This window comes from Gorilla gorilla, chromosome 8 (assembly GCF_029281585.2).
Source record: "Gorilla gorilla gorilla isolate KB3781 chromosome 8, NHGRI_mGorGor1-v2.1_pri, whole genome shotgun sequence".
In the NCBI taxonomy this organism is placed as follows: Eukaryota; Metazoa; Chordata; class Mammalia; order Primates; family Hominidae; genus Gorilla; species Gorilla gorilla.
Genome location: NC_073232.2, coordinates 108,823,703 through 108,844,575, shown reverse-complemented (window position 1 = coordinate 108,844,575; position 20,873 = coordinate 108,823,703). Strand labels below are relative to the sequence as shown.

General features: G+C 38.2%; 1 protein-coding gene and 1 pseudogene across 1 annotated transcript in view; one reads left to right on the top strand and one right to left on the bottom strand.

Moving 5' to 3' along the window:
- TM9SF3 (transmembrane 9 superfamily member 3) overlaps positions 1–20,873 on the top strand; it is a 68,454-nt gene that overhangs the window by 13,868 nt on the left and 33,713 nt on the right. The window contains exons 3-6 of the mRNA XM_031015045.3: positions 8,115–8,237; positions 11,410–11,570; positions 13,821–13,898; positions 20,579–20,710. Coding sequence (XP_030870905.2) covers positions 8,115–8,237; positions 11,410–11,570; positions 13,821–13,898; positions 20,579–20,710 — 494 coding nt within the window. The remainder of the gene's footprint in view (positions 1–8,114; positions 8,238–11,409; positions 11,571–13,820; positions 13,899–20,578; positions 20,711–20,873) is intronic.
- Positions 12,633–13,374, bottom strand: LOC115935991 (nucleophosmin-like; annotated as a pseudogene).

Genomic DNA, 20,873 nt, shown 5'->3' with positions numbered 1-20,873 from the left:
AGAGTTGCTGATTCCTAGGGGTCTTACCAAGTTTCCACCTCCAGCATGGATGTGCTGCTAAAGAAGCTGCTAAATTAAGTGGTCCAGATGAAATAGTAGATGCTGATTAGATTTATCTTCGCCCTCTACTGTAGCTCTTTGCTTGCTGTGTTCAAAGATAAAGTCGATCATGCTTTGAAAAGTGTTGTAGGTTGTCACTTAGCCAAACATTTAAAAAATAGGATGCACCTTAGAGATTGTGTCATCCAATTCCCTCTCCCAGAAGCCCAGAGATAAAGTGATTTATCCATGGTGTATCATAGCATACTAATAATAGAAACTGGAACATTATGTCTCTTGTGAACTATAGGAATATTTACCGTGTGTTCTTAATCTTTCATCTCTTGAATATTTGACTTTTAAAGATTCTTCTGAAGGCATATTCAAATAAAACAAAATTTTGGAAATGTGAAACCAGAGAAAACTATACATACACATACATACATGTTTACATATGCATACACACACATCTTTTTTTAACCTATTAGATTGTGTCAGGCTCCATGGATTGGTATCGTTTTGTAAAATGATGATTACTAAAGAGACTATTTAAAGGAACTAATGATAGTCTAACTCTAATACAGGATGCCTCTCACTTAAGATTTTATACACAACTTTTTCTTGCTAATAATCTTATATTCTAGCACTAGACAAAAATGCTAAATTGAGACCATTTTAAGAAAATGGGCCAGGCGCGGTGGCTCACGCCTGTAATCCCAGCACTTTGGGAGGCCGAGGCGGGTGGATCACGAGGTCAGGGGATCGAGACCACGGTGAAACCCCATCTCTACTAAAAATACAAAAAAAATTAGCCGGGTGCGGTGGTGGGCGCCTGTGGTCCCAGCTACTCGGGAGGCTGAGGCAGGAGAATGGCGTGAACCCGGGAGGCGGAGCTTGCAGTAAGCCGAGATCGCACCATTGCACTCCAGCCTGGGCGGCAGAGCAAGACTCCGTCTTAAAAAAAAAAAAAAGAAAGAAAAAGAAAATGCGTTAAATATAGAAGGGCTGACTTAGGTTAGGCATCCTTGAGCCTAGTTTGAATTCAGTACCCTCCAGTTTTAGAGGGTACCTCTTCGAACCTTGCCATCATAGTGTGGAATAGAAGATGTGCTTTAGGGTCAGAGAGACTTGATGCATCCAGCTCTGCCTCTGCTTACCTGTGTGGTCATGGGCAAATTATTCAACCTCTTTGATCTCGTATTGCTTATCTGTGAAGTGTGGGAAATAATATGTATTTGATAGAAGTGTCAGGTTTAAATGAGAATGCATGTAGAGCATTTATCAAAGTTCCTGGTATATAGTTTATATTCGAAAAGTGGTAATTAGGAATACTAATAGCACATAGCATGGGTCTGTAGCTCCAACTTGATTTTGTATTTGCGATTATGAAATGTTAGTTTATTGATTATAGACTTTGATTTATCCCCAAGCTGCTGTACTAGCCTATTATAGTAGCACTCTTGTTCACCATTGCACCCTTAGCTGTGAAGACAGTATGCTTTTAATAAATTGTCTAGCATCCAGACGGTTTGTGCCTACTTGTTGTTACGATAATTGGTTCATTATGGACATTAGATGATCTGGAATAGTAATTCTTAACCAGGAGAGATCACCACCCACCCGTCCTTCCCCTTCCCCCATTTGAGAATTCCTGCAGTATAATGAAGTGTGTTAATTGTGGAAAAATCAGTGACTTCTACAGGACTCCTTCCTTCTGTTTATTTTATTGATCTTCCCTTGAATTTTTTTCTTCCTTGAATTTTGCAACTTAACAGAGGGCTGAAATTATTTTACAAGTATTTGTTTGTTTAGAGTTAATTGTTAAGTTGAGAGTACTGCAGATAGGAAGAGATGCCAAGGGCTGTTTAGAGCCTTATATATTTTTAGTTTAGTGATTCTCAATCTTGGCTGTTCTTATCTTCACTATGCGGTATTTCCCTCCAGATATCTGCCTGGGGAATATAGACCTGATTGCCAAAAGGTGAGGCAAAGGGACTCGGGGGATGGCAGGTTTACTTATTCAGCCGGAAGATGTTTACTTCAGGTAATCCCCCATGCTGTTTTCAGTCCCTAGCTTCTGCTATTCCTGCTGTCCCTGATTCTGGAGCCCCTCTGGTTTAAGTTCTCTAGAGGAAGGTGCCACTGGTCTACTACAGGGATAAGTTGAGGGTACAGTATGTGTCTAGCTGTATGAAGGGTAGAGGAGGGGACCTGGCCATCTAACCCATTTATGTACATATTTAATATTTTAATACAGTTCCCTTTGTGTTCAGTCCTACATCTGTCCCCCTAGCTTTTGAGGTCTGTAGTGCCTCCAAGTCCTGAGTGTCTCTTGGGTTCTGTGACACCAGTTCCCTCCCTTACAGGCATCACTCTCCTGTTATGTTTTCTCCTGCTTTATTAGTAGTTTGTCATTTTACAACCGTTTTCCATTTCCTAAAAATTTGTTAAAATATTTTTCCCACGGCCGGGCATGGTGGCTCATGGCCTGTAATCCCAGCACTTTGGGAAGCCGAGGCGGGTGGATCACTTGAGGTCAGGAGTTCGAGACCAGCTTGGCCAACATGGTGAAACCCTGTCTCTACCAAAAAAATACAAAAATTAGCCGGGGACCTGTAATAATCCCAGCTACCCGGGAAGCTGAGGCAGGAGAATTGCTTGAATCCAGGAGGCAGAGGTTGCAGTGAGCCAAGATTGTGCCACTGCACTCCAGCCTGCGTGACAAGAGCAAAACTCCATCTCAATTTTTTTTGTTTTTTTCCCACTGTCGTCTCTTCTCTTTGTCTTTGTGGACTTAACATACTTTTTATTCCTTCACTGACATTTTAATGGGTTTTAGGAGAGAGAAGAAATATACTTGTGGTTAAATCTGCCTTGTTTGTAAGTGGAAGTCTGGGAACTTGGTACAATATTTTGTCCTGTTGGTTTCAACCGAAGTGTTTTAGCCAGACCAAATAATTTGAATCTGAAATTTGTCAATTCTTATTACCGATTTCTTATACCTTGTACTAACAGCAGATTTGATAAATACGGGCATCTCTTTTTTGTTTTTTAAAGGAATATATATGCATATATATTTTTCTGATTTTAACAGTGATAGAAGTTCAAATACACAATTTAGTAACTACAGGAAAATATAAACCTGGATATAATTACCATTAACATTTTGTTGTATTTTCTTCAGTCCTTCTGTGTTTGTGCTTATCCACATTGTTTTAAATATGTGAAAGTTGAGTTCATTCTACATATATTTATTAAAGTTTATTTAACAAATCCTTATATAGTGCATATTATGTGCCGGACACTGTTTTAAGCACATTCTAACACATTTAGTAAGTTATATATAGTTTTTGTTCTGCTTTTGTTCTCTTGACATTTTATGAGCTTGTCCCCATACTGTTAATTACTCTTTTAAATGTGGCAACATAGTATTGTGTAACTTGGATACTGTGGTTTTTTCCCCCATTTTCTTTCTTTTTTTTGAGATGGAGTCTTGCTCTGTTGCTAGGCTGGATTGCGGTGCAGTGGTGTGATCTTGGCTCACTGCAACCTCACCCGATTCTCCTGCCTCAGCCTCCCAAGTAGCTGGGATTACAGGCACGCGCCACCACACCAAGCTGATTTTTGTATTTTTAGTAGAGACGGGGTTTCACCATGTTGGCCAGGATGGTCTCGATCTCCTGACCTCGTGATCTGCCTGCCTCGGCCTCCCAAAATGCTGGGATTACAGGTGTGAGCCATTGCGCCCAGCCTTTTCTCCCATTTTCTAGTTGTTTGATATTTTGATCCTTCCTTCCATCCTTCTTTGGTTTTCTTTTTCTGCTATTGCACATAAGTATTTCAGTACATCTCTGAATCTGTTATTAGGATGAATTCTTGGAAGTAGAATTACTGAATCAAAGGGTATAAACATATTTAAGGCAGTTGTTGACACATGTTGCCAAATTGTCATTTAGAAAAAATTACACTGTTTATACTGCTAGTCAGGTTGGTCAGTTAATCAATACTCTTTATATAGTTATTTACTTAACTGTGAATATATCAGTTTTTCCAGTTCTTGTTTTCCTCTAGTTAATTCAGCAGTTATTGAGTATCTTACTGCATTCCAGCACGATGGTAGGCTCTGGGTATGCATAGTTCAACCAAGAGCTCTGGCTTCTGGGGTCTTCAGGCCCTCTGAAATTCTACCTTAATTTTATGTGAATGTGCATTTTCAGGGGGTGGGCAAGGGAAAGATCACTTTCATTGGATTCTCAAAGGGGTGTGAGGCCCAAGGAAACTTAAGAACACTTTCTGTGAATATATTGGCACTTTCAATCCTCTTTTTCTTTTTTTGGAGACAGGGTCTTACTGTCGCCCAGGCTGGAGTGCAGTGGTCCCATCACAGCTTACTGCAGCCTCGACCTCCCCGGCCTCAGCCTTCTGAGTAGCTGGAACTATAGGCACACACCACCATGCCTGGCTAATTTTTCTGGTTTTTGTAAAGATGAGGTTTTGACATGTTGCTCAGGCTGGTCTCGAACTCCTGGGCTCAGGGGATCAGTCTGCCTTGGGCCTCCTAAAGTGCTGAGATTCCAGGTGTGAACCAGCACGCTTGGCCTGATGCTTTTAATTCTTAACTCTGGGAAGGAGATAGCATAGATGCTGTCTCTGTTAAGGGAACTGAGAGGTTCATGGAAGTTAAATAACTTGCTTTTTATTCACATAGCTACTAGATACTAGAGCTCAGAATAAACCTCACCTTTCTGCCCATTTCTCTATAACTTTTTATATATTGATTTCTTTGAAGAGAGACTTTGCCAAGTGCTGCTGAATTAGAGGTAGACTGTTTCTCATTTTCCAAATGTAATGTTATCAAAAGAGAAAGTAAATAAAGTATAGCATACTGTGTTCTTAGAGAACTCATGAATAATTACCACTTTCTTTTCTCAGTGCTTTCACTGCCTATTCAATTGTTAGCCTGGAGTTTTATTGGGAACTGATGGTAGATTATTGGTGCATAGTGTCCAGAATCTACCTAACCTTGCTTTCTGTTTGAAAAATAAGGTTAACATTTGCCACTTTACTACTTTGTTTTTTTCCCTCGTAAGAACTATTTACATTAGTAAAATCTGAATTGCATCTTTTTCAGAATTCATGGATGTGTGTTTCACCTTCGAAAGATATAGCCTATTATAATTTTAAAGCACTGATTTATGCTGGTAGATTTTTCAGATTGTTTTCCAGATATATAGAGTGCTGAATAATGATTTGGCATATTCATACACATTGCATTAGTTATCTTCAAATTGGCTACCTCCTGAGGGAAATGCTGTTTGAGTTGGGCAGCCAGAGACTCTTCAGTTATTTGTGATGTTTGTATTTGTCTACCTGCCTGGAAGAGGAATTTCATTAAGATATGACCAACCAACACCGTTTTTATATAGCCTGTCATAATAATAGATTTTTCCTTTTAACATGCTTCGTTTCTAGACTTTACATGAGTTAAAGATATTCTTCAAGACCTCTTTGTCAATCCTTCTGAGAGACACTGTTCAAAAATTTCATTTGTTATAAATTGGCATTTTCTCCTTCTGTACAAACATACACACTATTCATACACAGATGCATGTATAGGTACATACCCTAATATGCATAGTGATTTCCTTTGCCAAATAAGAAAATTATGCTCTTAAAATTTTTTGTTTATTTGTTTAGTGCCTAGTCTGTGCAGGGTACTGAAGCAGGCATGGCTGGAGATAAAAAGGATATAATCAGTTATGGACAAAGCGCTCAAGACCTAATGGTGTTTTTGAGGAGCAAGATACTGGTATGAGGTAGAAAATGGTACAGGCCTACATGCCATAAGGGAGGTATGGGAGTGGGTATGAGAAGTGTGGGGAGTGCGGAGTCAGGGATTCCTTTGTGGAGGAAAGGGCTGGGGGATGGTGAGGATTTTAGACTGGACATTTTAGGTAGAGTTAACAGCATGAGCAAAAAAGTTCAGAGGCCAAGAGAGCACAGGGTGTGTGGGAATTGAGTTTGGCTTGAGCGTAGAGGCAGATATATCAGTTGGGAAACAAAGAGTTGGGCTAAAATCCAGATTCTGAGGAATCCTTTAAAAGCTTTATACAGATTGGCCGGGTGCGGTGGCTCACGCCTGTAATCCCAGCACTTTGGGAGGCTGAGGCGGGCGGTTCACCTGAGATCAGGAGTTCAAGACCAGCCTGCTAACATGGTGAAACCCTGTTTCTACTAAAAATACAAAAAATTAGTCGGGCCTGGTGGCATATGCCTGTAATGCCAGCTACTCGGGAGGCTGAGGCAGGAGAATCGCTTGAACCCGGGAGGTGGAAGTTGCAGTGAGCCGAGATCACACCATTGCACTCCAGCTTGGGCAACAAGAGCGAAACTCCATCTCAAAAAAAAAAAAAAAAAAAAAAAAAAAAAAAAGCTTTATACAGATAAATGCCATACTGTGTATATCTTAGAGCTTCCTACTTAAATCTACCACATTGTTGATAACCATTATCAATGAATATTTGTTTCTAACGGCAAGGAATTCAATGGCTTTGCAGAGGTAGCTGTGAGGTACCCTACTGCCACTGTGGCCATTTGTTGTCCCTTAAGCCTGGACCTTCCTTTGGTTCTGAATATCCCTTCTGTAGCTGCAGTTGCCTGCTGCCTTTTGTTCATTATCACACTCCGTGGAGACCCCATTTGGGGATCTCTTGGTGTCAGTTTTTCTAGCTCCTGCTGTAGAAACCCTTTGGAGCAATCTCATTTTTTAACCCTCCGTTGCTTCACTGCTCAGCCTCAGGGTTTTTTTCGTTTGTTTGTTTGTTTTTGCCATCATGAAAATCCTAAATTCCTTACTGCCTAGGAGGGCTTGGGCAGAAAGAAAATCTATGTGGGAGTCGCTGTTGGAGACAAATTAATTTTCTTCCCATACTTTGAGGGTAAGAAAGTATTTGCCTGACATTCTTCCATGGGACTTCAATGTTTACTGCCATCTTTGGTGTTGTAGTTTTGGGGTACCCACTTTAGGTTGGTCTATAATATGGGAAGCTACTCTCTCTCTTAAGGATTGGGGAGACATACTGCTGGGTATCTTGAGTTATAAATTAGATTGCTATTTCTTTGAGCCACTAAATGATGTAGCTACAATTTATGTTTAAGAACTTTTGATCAATAAAAAGTTTAATAATGTTTCTTTAGAGAAATTGCATTTCATGTTTCAAATAACCAATATTATAGTACAAATATAGTATAGAACTTAAAAACAAACTTGTGCTTGCTTTTTTGTTCTTGTTCAGAATGATTTCTTAATTTTTTTCTAATTGCTTAATATACCAAAACAACTTCTTTTGATTGACATGTTTAGTATTTGTAGGTTTTTTGGATTTTCTTTTGTTTTATTAGAAACATAGGTACATTTTTGAAATACTAGGTTTATTAAGTTAGAAACCATCTGAATAGAATTATAGTAGCAGTATCTTTGAAAGCAGTCGAGTGGAAAATGACTCATCTTGAGGGGACTTTAAGGCAATTTATAAACAGTGATGCTTGCTGAATAGAGGTTTGCCTTTTAATCTTCCTGCTTATGAATAGTCACTGGGTGTTTTCGTAGAATCTGTGGCTTCCAGTAACTTGTCTTTCCAAGAATGTTAAAATCAATGTTTATCTCAGAGAGATCTTATAGCTACAAATGGTTATCTCTGTTTATGATCATATTCTTGAGCTTTTGTATATATTAAATAAAAACTTTATGTGTTTAAGCTTTTTTTGTTTTTAAAATCTATTTTGAAGTTACTTTATAAATTTTCTTGTATAATTTTCTTTATATAAGGGATGATTTCACTTAGGTAATGTTTGAAAATAAAGATGATTAAAATTTTTTCATTATAAAAAGTCTTAAAGATACACAAAAAAGGGAGGAATAGTACACTGAACCCACACTTATTTATCACTCAGATTCAGCTATTGTGAGTAGAAATTTTAACTGTAGGAAATGTTGGCTTTTTTCTTGTCTTTTTTTTTTTAATGTAACTATTTTGCAAACTAGTGGGCTAATTTGCAATTTTTATTTTATGCAGATGATGTGATGCCAGCCACTTACTGTGAAATTGATTTAGATAAAGAAAAGAGAGATGCATTTGTATATGCCATAAAAAATCATTACTGGTACCAGATGTACATAGATGATTTACCAATATGGGGTAAGTATTGTATGTTGTATTTAAGATTTGGGAAAATTTGCATAATCAGAATTTATAAAATGACTCTGTTAAGGTGATTGTGTACTGGATCATGATGTAAATGTGTTTTCACTGTTTTTTACAGAATGATTTTAATACCAGTTTTATGGTCACCTGTTGCTTGAAGAATTTTTGACATTGCCATGCCTTACATGAAACTTGCCTAAAATATAACTTTTTTATAGTATAACTTTTCAGATTCAAGAATGAGAAGGTGCTTAGAACAATCTAAAAATTTCTTCTGCTTCCATTTTTTTTCATATCTTAATTTGTTCTTTTAAATACAGTTACAGGGACTAATAGGATTTTGAAGTTTCGTTCTGTCTTTTTCTCATGTTGGTTCTGTGGTAGTATGGTTTCTTGGTATGATAGTTTCTTGAATGGCTTATTTTGCTAAAAAATGGTTATGTTTTTGCCCTTATTTATCCATATTAATGGAGAAGAGCTATGGAATAGTTAATGCCAATTTATGAATAATCCAAAATCATTCATGTTGAACTTGATTAAATTATTTATAATGCAAAGCACAGCCAGCTGTCATGACCAATATGTTTGATCACATTTTTCTCTAATTGTTTCTTTCTTTTGTCTCTGGAAATCTGCTGTTATGTATAATGAATGTTTCTTCTAATGCTTAAAGTTGTTAGCAGATTACTGTCATCATGAGCAGTAAACTATCAGAGTCTGAACATATCAGATCAGCATTTAATATCATACTAAGATGAAATTTAGAAAGTTAATATCGAGATAATTATATGCATCATCATTACTGTGTTGCATGTTAATTAGGTATATGTAGTTAGTATATCATATAAATGACTGCAGTTACTATTATGGTAACACAGACATTTCTCTGATCCGCTCTGACAGTGATAGGAAGATGTGCTGAATATTCACTGAAGATTTTTCTGAGCCTGTAGTTCAGGGAAACCCATTGGTTTGGGCCTCCTTCATATTTGAGACAACAGGTTTCTTCCCTGTTGTTTTCCCTTGCTTACAGGTTTGTGCAGTGATGCCATCATAGCTCATTGTAGCCTCAACTCCTGGGCTTAAGTGATCCTTCTCCCTTGGTCTCCTGAGCAGCTGGGACTACAGGTGCACACCACCATGCCTGGCTCTTTTTTTTTTTTTTTTTGGTGTGTTTGTAGAGACAAGGTGTCTTGCTTTATTTAAACTAATCTCAAACTTCTGGCTTCAAGCAATCCTCTTGCGTCAGCCTCCCAAATTTCTGGGATTATATAGGGATAAGCCATCATGCTTTAGGTTTTTTCATTCACAGCTGTGGGGCTCGTTAGCAACAGTGGCAACTGTGCTTTCCTGTGTTAAATTTATTATAGCCCTGGGATTTTAGAATATGCCCTGTTTGGGGAAATACTTTTGGATGTCCTTGAATGTCTGAACCATGGAGAATCCTTGTCAGAAAAAAAAAAAAAACTTTGTATCTGACTTTTCGGGGGGTAAAGGTTTCAGAGTCTTTTAAACGCCTTTTAGAGAGTAGCTTCTTACTTGATATAATTATGTCTTTACCCCCAAAGTCTGGTTTTCAGAGTAGATAGGTAAATAAACCTTAATGAAATTAATTATTGGCTGGGCGCGGTGGCTCACGCCTGTAATCCCAGCACTTTGGGTGGCCAAGGTGGGCGGATCACTTGGGGCCAGGAGTTGGAGACTACCATGGCCAGCATGGCGTAACCCTGTCTCTACTAAAAATACAAAAAATTTAGCTGTGCATGGTGGTGCACACCTATAGTCCCAGCTACTTGGGAGGCTGAGGCACAAGAATTGCTTGAACCCAGCGGGTGGAGGTTGCAGTGAGCCAAGACTGCACTTTTGCACTCTCTCCAGCCTGAGCAACAGAGTGAGACTCTGTCTCAAAAAAAAAAAAAAAAAATTAATTATTAGAAGGATTTCATGCTAGTGTGGTGGCTCACGCCTGTAATACCAGCACTTTGAGAAGCTAAGGCCAGGAGTTTGAGAACAGACTGGGCAACATAACGAGATTCATCTCTACAAAAAAATAAAACATTTACCCAGGCATGGTGGCACTTGCCTGTAGTCCTAACTACTCCAGAGGCTGAGGTAGGAGGATTGTTTGAGCCCAGGAGTTTGAGACTGCAGTGAGCTATGATTGTGTCACTACATCCAGCCTGGGTGACAGAGTGAGACCTTGTTTCAATAACAGATAAAGATAAAAGAAGGATTTCATTATCCCCCTACTATCCCAAGCAAAACAAAACTATACTCCTTGAATTTGTACCAATTAGAATCACTTTGGTTAATAAATAATATTTTATAAATATGATTATATTTTTCCCTAATACTTACTAAAGCGTAGGGGGAAGGTCCTAAGGAGTAACTTACAGAGCATAAAGCTATTGGGAACTGTTTAGGCTTGGGTGGGGAACATTGGACAAATAGCTGGCAGTCTGAGGTCATGAGAGATGTATCCTCAGCTACCACCTATAATATTTCCCTAACATTGTGGATCTTTTTTTTCCAATATCCCAAATTATGATTGAAGTGATAATTTTAAACTGTATCCTTATTACCATTTATCTTCACCACTCCTTTTATTTTGCTGATTTCTCAGGGACAGATCCAGTAGTTGAGGTATAAAAAGGAGACGTGTTAAGTTTTGGTACCCATATATACATGTGTACAGCTTACTGGGAATGGGTAGATCGTAGGTTATTAGAGAAAGTACTAGACTAGGGATCTGGAAACCTTGATTTTAATTTTGGTTTGACCACTAATAGCTGGGTAACCTTGGCAGATGGTGATGTAAGCACTTCCCTGAAATTTTGAGATGTTAGGGAGTGGTATTAGTCCATTCTAACACCACTATAAAGAAGTACCTAAGACTACGTAATTTAAAAAGAAAAGAGGTTTAATTGGCTCATGGTTCTGCAGGCTATATTGGAAGCATAGCGGCATCTGCTCGGCTTCTGGGGAGACCTCAGGAAACTTACAATCATGGCGGAAGGTGAAGGGGGAGTCAAGAGTGGCCAGGGAGGGAGAGAGGGCGGAGGTAAAAAAAAACAAAAACAAAACAAAACTTAATAAGCATTTAGCTTGTAGGATATTTTAAATATTAAGTGGTATTACCTTGTATAAAGTGTTTTTTCTTTTGTAGGTATTGTTGGTGAGGCTGATGAAAATGGAGAAGATTACTATCTTTGGACCTACAAAAAACTTGAAATAGGTTTTAATGGAAATCGAATTGTTGATGTTAATCTAACTAGTGAAGGAAAGGTGAAACTGGTTCCAAATACTAAAATCCAGATGTCATATTCAGTAAGTATTCAAATAGTTTAATGTAGGAAGTAGTGTTTGTGACCCAATGTCAACAATTTGTGGCTTTGAACTTTAGTAAATGAAAATGTAGCTTGAAATGGGATGCAACAGAATATTATTAAAACTATATTTTCTCAGTGTACCTAAGTAAGCCTCCTAAAAGCAAAGAGAGGATTTGCTTCAGGTCTGTAGTATTAGATACCAGTTATGCCTTTGCAGGAGCTAAACCATTTGGTACAGCCAAGTTTACTGTTGTAACTGGGTAATTAGACTAACCCAGTCATGTATTTTTATGGTTACATTTTTAGATTGCAGTACTTCATGTTGTTTCCCTTTCCTTTTTAATGTTGCAGATAGAAGTGATGCTGTATTGAAAGTTGCTGGATAGATATAGTTTATCATGGATTGCTCTGTCAGTTGGAATAATATACTCCTGCACAGTGAGAGCTTGTCAGAGCCTTTTAGCAACTGTCAAGCTATTTCTGTTGTCTTAGGCTTAAAAATAGTAGAAATGAGAGAGAAATTCAGTGTAGGTAGCCTCTGCCAGTTATTGCCTCATAGCTGGAATGAGTCCATTGCTAGTAGTCAATTTTGAAAGTTTTTCAAGCCTTGTGCATATGTACCTGATGCAAATAATCCTTATATAACTAAACTTAATGAAGAAATTTTATAGTTGTAATAAAAGTAATGCAGTCTAAAAATAAAGATTTACAGATTCTTTTTTTTTTATTATTCATTCAAATATTTATTGAGCAGCTAAGGAGATACGAAGGTGATTCAGAACATGGTCAGAGGAGAGGCAAATGCACAAGTAATAGAAAGCAAAGGGCAAGGTTCACTGAATCACAGCAATCAGAAGAAGCTGCTTTAGGGAACCAAGAGTGAGATTGTTTCCAGCCTGAAGAGGCATTCGTGGCAGATCAGAAAAGGAGATTGAGATTAAAATAGAAGACTTCAGTCTGGATTGTTGATGATACTCATACTCAGTATGGACTATATTTGTCTCTCCTTTTCTTTTCTCCCCATCTTTGGGCTTAATTTACCAGTAGTGCCCTGGACTGTTCAATGCACTTTTTGTATACTTGCTTGCATTTTTGCTTTAATGTTTTCTACAGAACTAGGTCCTTTTGGTGTTTTAGGAGTTTTTTTTCCTGTTTTTGAAGGATTTTTGTCCTTTTGATCTTAATGTTGACGGTTTTGAGTCTTTTCCATTCTGATTTGACTTTTGTGCATTTTTGGCTGGATTATCTCATGTAGATTTCTTCACTGGTGGTTTTTCTTTAGTTCCTCATCAAAATCGTCATCATCATCATCATCATCTTCATCAGCAGCAAGTTTTACTTTTTTCTGTGGAACCTTGCTACCACCTCCAGGGACAGATCGCTTTCCAGATATCCTTAAGAATTTCACCTCCTCCTGTTCATCTTCTGACTCTGCATCTTCCTCCACAGCTACTAAATGCTGTCCACTAATATGCACTGGCCCTGAACCACACTTCAACCATAAAAGCACTGGTGGTGTGATTTCAAAGCCCCCAAGGGAAACCGTTGGCTGTGCAGACATTTTCAAAGGTGCCAGTGTTATTTAATTGGACTGCCTTCATAATTCATTGCCTCTGCTTCAACAATATGCAATTCATCCTTTGCACCATCCCCTAAACTGACCGTTCTTAAAGATAATTGGTGGTCATTTTCATCATTATCCACCTTAAAGTGATAATCTTTGTTGGCCTTTAGTTCACAACTGAAAAGATAGTTCTGGGGCCTCAGGGGGCTCATGTCCATGTCCATCGAATCTGCCATGGGGTGGCAGCACGCATTTAGGTGGGAAAGAAGGCAGACGGAGATAAATGACTTCTGCTCAAGAGAACAGCCACTCAGGACAGAATCACACCAGGCAGATGTACAGATTCTTATTTTAATTGATTTAGACACTTGTGATATGAGCTTATACTAATTCAGTTCATGTCACATTTATCAGGTCATAATATGTAAGTCAACAAAAGTAAACAGTCCTTGAGAACTGAAATCACCCCTCTGAGGAAAGTTGTTAAGTTTTGTCAATAAACAGAAAAGTTGATTAGTTTTATCATAATCATTTCCACTTCTCATGTTGTAAGTAACTTTCCTCCATTTCTCTAGTGAATTTTAATTCTAAGTGTGTGTAAATCTATATTTTGCTCAGAGTTTTGTCATCAGATTATTAATTTGTTTACTGGCCTATATTTTGAAATGAAAAAATTTTTTTTAGGTAAAATGGAAAAAGTCAGATGTGAAATTTGAAGATCGATTTGACAAATATCTTGATCCGTCCTTTTTTCAACATCGGGTAGGTAAATAGTGTATTTTAAGACATTGATTATGTGCACCAATTCGTTCATCAAACATTGAGCATCTGTCATTTGCAGGGCACTGTGTTGAGGACTGTGGATTAAAAGATTTACCTAATGGTGATTTAAAGTATGAGCTTGAAATCATAAGGGTGATGGAGAGTTTTAGAGGAGCAGTCAAAAACTTCCTTCTTTGTGCTTGTGGTTTAAACCAATTAAGAGGTAAACAAAGAAGAATATAACATACGGGAAGCCAAAATATCACTAATAAGGTGAATATTAGATGGCTGCGTTGCGCAATGAATAGCGCATTGGCCTTCTAATGAGGTGAATATTGGAGAATGTGGCTTATATCTATCTGTGATCAAGTGGGCTTCTTACTACTGAAACTCAGAATTAGACTTAACACACTCAGTATATTATAGGCTTCCCTACATGGGCACTTGCCCTTATACAACTTACGGTGTGAGAAAGAACAGAATGTATGCATCAGAAGGAGGTAATGAGAGAACGGATTGAGATTAGGAATTTCTGCTTGTGGAAATCCTTCCATGTAGAAAGAAACATCAAGAATGGGAAGAAATGGCCCCCCACTTCCCCAGCCCCCACCGACAGATACTTGCTGAATTTTAGTTCATAAAGCCGGTAGCATTAGTGTTGGTTTTGTACAGGTAGTTTTGATTCTTTATAGCAAAAATCACACTTTGTTTTGGTGGTTTCCTCCTCAAGGATGGAGATAAAAAGACAAGGCATAAGGGGATATATCAGTTCTTCTGAATTTCTTCCTGAATTGTTGCTTATTTCTTTTGATCTAATCTTTTGGACTAGAATTTTAAAGTTTATTAATCACCTATTTTTGAGATGGCGCATAAGTTTTTGTTGTCTCAGATTTACATATTACTGTTAGGTTCCATTCTTAGACTCTACCGGAACCTATCACTACTTCTGATCTTCCTCAGGGTTTAGAGATTTTAACAATTAAGCTATATGGAATTTAGTCTTTTTTTTTTTTTTTTTTGAGACAGAGCCTTGCTCTGTCCCCTGGGCTGGAGTGCACTGGCATGATCTTGGCTCACTGCAACCTCCGCCTCCTCGGTTCAAGCGATTCTCCTGCCTCAGCCTCCCGAGTAGCTGGGATTACAGGCACACACCATCATGCCCGGCTAATTTTTGTATTTTTTTTTAGTAGGGGTGGGGTTTCACCTTGTTGGTCAGGCTGGTCTTGAGCTCTTGACCTCAAGTGATCCACCCGCCCTTAGCCTCCCAAAGTGCTGAGATTACAGGCGTGAGCCACCGCGCCCTGCCTGGATTGTCTTTACTGAAGGATTTAGCATACTACTCTTGGAGCTAAAATTTTTTCCCCTACCTCGATCCCTACCTCAACCCCACCTGCTGTGTGTTCTCCTCGAGTATAATGCTCAGGCAATCTTCAATAGGGTATGGACACAGATAATTTCAAGATTTAGATAACATTTGAGAATATCAAGGCTCTTAACTGGCACTCCCTGCTGGAACTCTTAGGTCTGCCTTGATTCTAGCCCCACTGGACATTGACAACTTAGGGGAAAGACTGCCTTTTAGTATTTTCACTATGGAATGGTATACTGTATTTATTACTTCAACACATATTAATTGAGCACCTGCTATCTGCCAAGCACTGTATTAGGTAAGTAGGATACATTAGAAAATAAAGGCAAAGATCTATACCCTCTAGGAACTTATGTTCTAGTCAAGGAGACGTGAAATAAACACAATAAGTAAAACACACTTTATTCAAAGAGAAGTGTGTCAAAAAAGAAAAAGTAGAGAGCAGAACGAGTACCAGGGGTCGGGTAAGTTGCAGTTTTATATTATGTAGTCAAGGTGAGCCTCTGAAATGGACTGTTGAGCAAAAGCTTGAACGAGTTGAAGGAAATAAAGAATGGATATTTAGGGGAAAGAGTATTCCAGGCGGAGGCAACACCATTGAAAAGCCTATTAAAGTGAGGATATGCTTATTGTGGTTTGAGGACTAGCAAGAAGATGAAGTCAGAGAGGTAACAGGAGCCAGATTATCCATGGTCATTTTAAGGACTGCAGATTTTACTCTTAAATGCAAAGGGGGCAGGGGAGCACTGTAGTGTTTTCAGCAGGGGGGTAACAAATCTGACTTTTGTTTTTAAAGGATCAAATTATTATGTGGGTTCAGGAAGTCAAGGGTAGAAGCAGGGAGACCAGTGGAGAGGCTGATGTAGCAATCCAGATAAGAAGTAAGATAACTCAGATCAGGGTGGTAGCAGGGTAGGTGATGAAAAGATGTTAGATTGTGAGTATATTTTGAAGTTAAAGCTGGCGGCATTTTGTGATTGATAGGAAGGTGAAGAAGGGTTGAGACAAACTCTAGGGTTTTCAGTCTGAGTGGAGCTGACATCACTGGGGCTGTATTTGGAGGAGATTTAGAGGGGAAGATTAGGGTACAGTTTGGCACATGTTCATTTTGGTGTGTCTGTACGATATCCAAATGGAGATATTGACCGGCAAATTGGATATATCAGTCCTGGAGTTCAGGAGAGAGGTCTGGGCTAGAGATACAAATTTTGCAGCAATCGGCATATAGATCATATTTGTGGCTATGAGACAGGATGTAATAATTGCTAAGGAAGGGAGATGTAGAGAGAGAAGAGGACCAAGGACTAAGCCCTGGGTGCAGTAGTAAGAGTTTAGGAAGAACAGGGGAGTTCAGTTAAGGGCTTTGGGGGGGAAAAAAAGGTATGGTGTTCTGAATGCCGAGAGAAGAAAGTGTATCATGGAGGATAGAGAGATTAGCTCTGAATTTTTGCTGATGGGTCAAGTAAGCTGAGCACTGAAAAGTGACTATTGGATTAACCTGAAGTCATTGGTGAACTTGACAACGATTTTGGTATAATGGTGGGGCATTCAGAACCTGAACAGAGCTGCTGTAAGAGAGAATGGGAAAAGAGGAATTGGAGACAGCAATTATGGACTTGTGAGGAGCTTGGCTGCTAAAGGGAGCAAAGAAATGGTGCAGTAGCCAGTGTGGAAAATGGAATTAGGAGATTTTTCTTTCTTTTTTTTTTTAATGTAAGAAAAACATTAACTTTATATGCTGATGGGGTTCAGTGGAGATTGCAAAAATGGCAATGCAGGAGAAAAAGGAGAGAAATATTGTATCGTTTTCCTTAAGTAGAAGGAAGGGATATGATGTACTGTACAAGTATAGGAATTGCTTCTAATACAGTGACTAATAGCACAGGCAAAGGAGCTAAAGCTGAATTCAGACTGATGCTTTGCTGCTTACTATGACCTTGGTTAAATGATTCAGTTCTTCAGCTTCTGTTCCCTTAATAGTGAAGCAAGGATTATAGTACCTTGCAGAGCTGTTGGGGAATTTCACGTTGATATAAAGTACCTAGTTCAGTGTTTGGCACATAGCAGGTAAGAGGCAGTATTGTTGGTAGAGTTATTTATCTCCAGTTGCATTCTAAAATTTATGACAAATTGAGGGTGCAGCTTCAGGATTAGTGACACTAGAGGGTGCTGGCATGCAGCATTAGTAGGGTTAGTAAACCCCTTTGTGACACCAGGTTTCTTTATTTTTAAGAAGTATTTTCCCTGGTATAATAATTTCACAATTATACAACATCTCATAATTTTTAGAATAAAGGAATATTATAAAATTTCAGGTTATTACTACATTATAATAGTGTATATCTTAGATTAGAAAATAGCAGAGCCTTGTTAGAAATTACAACATTTTATGTGTGTCCAATTAGTATAGTTACTAGTAACTATATAAAACTTCTTTTATTTTAAAAAATTTGATAAATTGACTAAAAGATGGTATGTGTCATTTTTCTTTCCCTCTTGAGCTTTTCTGGGTTAACATCTCGGGGTGGGGACAAAATCAAATCTTTGGAAAATCATAGACTGCTTTTATGAACCTTAAATGATACTTTTACAATAAACTCAGATTTATATAATCTTTTTTGAGCAAACATTTCAAAAAACAATGCATTTCTTGGTTCCTTTATAATTTTACTGGATACTCAATAAATAAATTGTTGAATGAAGTAAAGAATAGTCTTCTGAAGAGGCTGTCTCCTGTTTTTCAAGAAGAGCCATAGAGTTTATCTCGTTCCTGAAACCTCAGGGTGGATAACAGAGCCAAGACTACCCTTCAGCTTCATGCACATATTCAGCACGTTAGCCCAAGTTAACATATGTCCTAATCATACATAGCAATGCATATGTATGTACCTGTAGAATTTTAGAGCAGGAGGATATCTATGAAGAACCGGAATATGTAGATAAGAGGTTTCATGGAGGGGAAGGTACTTGTGTTGGAATATAAAGACTGGGTAGAATTTGCTAAGGGGAGTAGAAGTAGATCCTGTGTGAGAAGAAAAATACAGAGGTGGAAGTGAGTATGCTGTGCTTGTGGATTCTTGAAGAGGGATAAGCCTTGTTGAAATATAGAATATAATGGAAAGAAAAGTTGACTAGATAAGGTGAGATGGCCATATTACAGGAAGTATAGAATATTGGAGAAAATAGTTTAGATTTGATATGAGAGAAATAGGGTGTACAACTGTAAATTTTAGAATAGAGGAGTGATATATGAACCTGCTTTGGAAAGATTTCCTTGATAGCTTTTTACAGGATAAATTGAAAGGAAGGGGAGAGACCAAAAAAAAAAAAGCCCAACCAGGAGGCCATTAGTGCTATCAAGGTATGAGGTGATGGCATGGGAATGAAGCAGAATGGATAGATACAAGTCATTTTGAAGAAAAATACATGCTTAATATTACCTATGAAGAATTAAGGAGAAGGAAGAGCCAGAGATAATTGTAAAATTTCAAAGCCAAATGTTAGTACCATTAGCAGAAGTTAGAGAATCAGAAACAAGTGTTATATATGAGGTGGAAGATTATGAGTGTACTTTAGGGCAGTCTGAGCCTGCAATTCCAGAAAGACATTCAAGTGGAAATTATTGTAGTTAGCAAAAGCCTGAAACATGAGTGAGAAAGAAGACTAGCGATTTGGGGTGGGATGGGAGGTGGGGGCGAGGGTGTTATCATCATCGTTGGAATGCTGGTTAAAAGTTCTGAGAGCCTAAAGAAGTCACAGCAGAGTACTAAGACTGGAGCTTTTGGAGAAGTTCACAAAGGATGGGAGGAGCCAGCATGGAGGATGAAAGAGGAGAAGCAGCGGTCAGTGAAGTAGGATGCTGTAGTGTCAGGAAAGGTCAGATGTGGCAGAGAGATCAAGGAGAGTGAGGCAGATAATTGGCTGCTGAATCGGTTTAGAAGTTCATTGCAGGCCTTTGAGAGAAATTTTGTGGGGCAAAAGTGAGATTGTATTGTGTTTTGGAGGAAGTGAGGGAAGAACTGGAACCTGTCTTCTTTGAAAAGTATTGACATTGAAAGGATCGGGAGGTGAGAAGATGAAAAGAATGAGGGACAAAAGATGAAGCAAACACTTCAAAAGAGAATAATAGCAATAACAGTAACTTTTAGATTTTATTTAGTGTTTATGATGTGCCAGGCACTATACTATTTGCTTTACCTTTATTGTTTAAACTCTATGACAACCCCAGGGAGTAGACATCATTGTAGATAAGGACCTTTGGAGATTGCTGATGGCTGGTGAAAGGTGGAGGGGTTGGGATGCAAAATGAGAGGAGAAAAAACACCTCAAAAAGTGGATGTGGAAAGGTTGTGTCATAGAAGACAGGATTTGCTTCAAGGGAAGGCAGCAGAAAGGATGGCATTGGGGCCTTGAAGAGAGGAGAGAAATTTGGGGACTATCCCTAAAGATCTTTTGGGAATTAAAATGTAAATAAAGAAATAACTGGGCAGTGCCACAGACCTAGTTCAAATCAGATGTGCTACATTTTGAGTAGTACCTTGTGATTATGAACCAGAATCTAGATGTAATATTGTAACAAATATGTGGATAAAATCAAAGCCAAGAGCTTCAAGAACATTGAGGAACTAAAGGATACCTCAATATTCTATGGAACATGGATTTGGAAAGGGCTGAATTATGATGGTGACAGGGTGAGGATGAACTAACCTGGAGCAAGTGAAGCAAATCATTCAGGATGGTGACCTAAGTCCATGGCAGCCAGCTATAATAGTTTAGTCTTAGTATTTTAAGGAGGTTTTCAGATTGTTCAATTACTGAACAATCTGAGTATCTAAGGGAACTAACATTTACTGAGTATCTAAGGTGCCATACTTTATATATACATTATTAAGCCCTACAAATCACTTACAAGATAAATATTAGCTCCTCCATTTTCCAGATGAGAAAACTGCGGTCACATAGTCAGAAACTGGCAATGTTTGACTCCAGAGCCCATGTTTTTTCCATGTAATGCTGAATAGCATAGGTTATATGGCCAAATTGTACTTTTTTTTTAACAATAAATTTGATTTTGAAAATTTATATAAATGATAGCATGTTTTCAACATATGGGTGCTTATTGTAAAGAAAGCCAATCCCCTTGGCATAATGAATACTCATCCTCAAAGTGTCTGAAATTTGGATTTTTGTCTAAAGGATTTAATTAAAGACTTTTTTTTTCTTTGCATTAACATCCAGTTGTCCTCATGGAACCTATGAATTTTGTGGCTGATATTGCAGGTTGGTAACATTTTATTTTCTGTTATTTTAGATTCATTGGTTTTCGATTTTCAACTCCTTCATGATGGTGATCTTCTTGGTGGGCTTAGTTTCAATGATTTTAATGAGAACATTAAGAAAAGATTATGCTCGGTACAGTAAAGAGGAAGAAATGGATGATATGGTGAGTAAACATTTACATTATATTTGTAGAAACATTTTAACTGAGTGTTAAGTTTTAAATGTTGGGAGGTAGGTCATAATTTCTTACCAGAAGTCTTTGAGTTTCCACAATTCAGGATTTTTAGAGTTAAGAAAGATGTAAAATGCCCAGTGTGGTCTCTAAC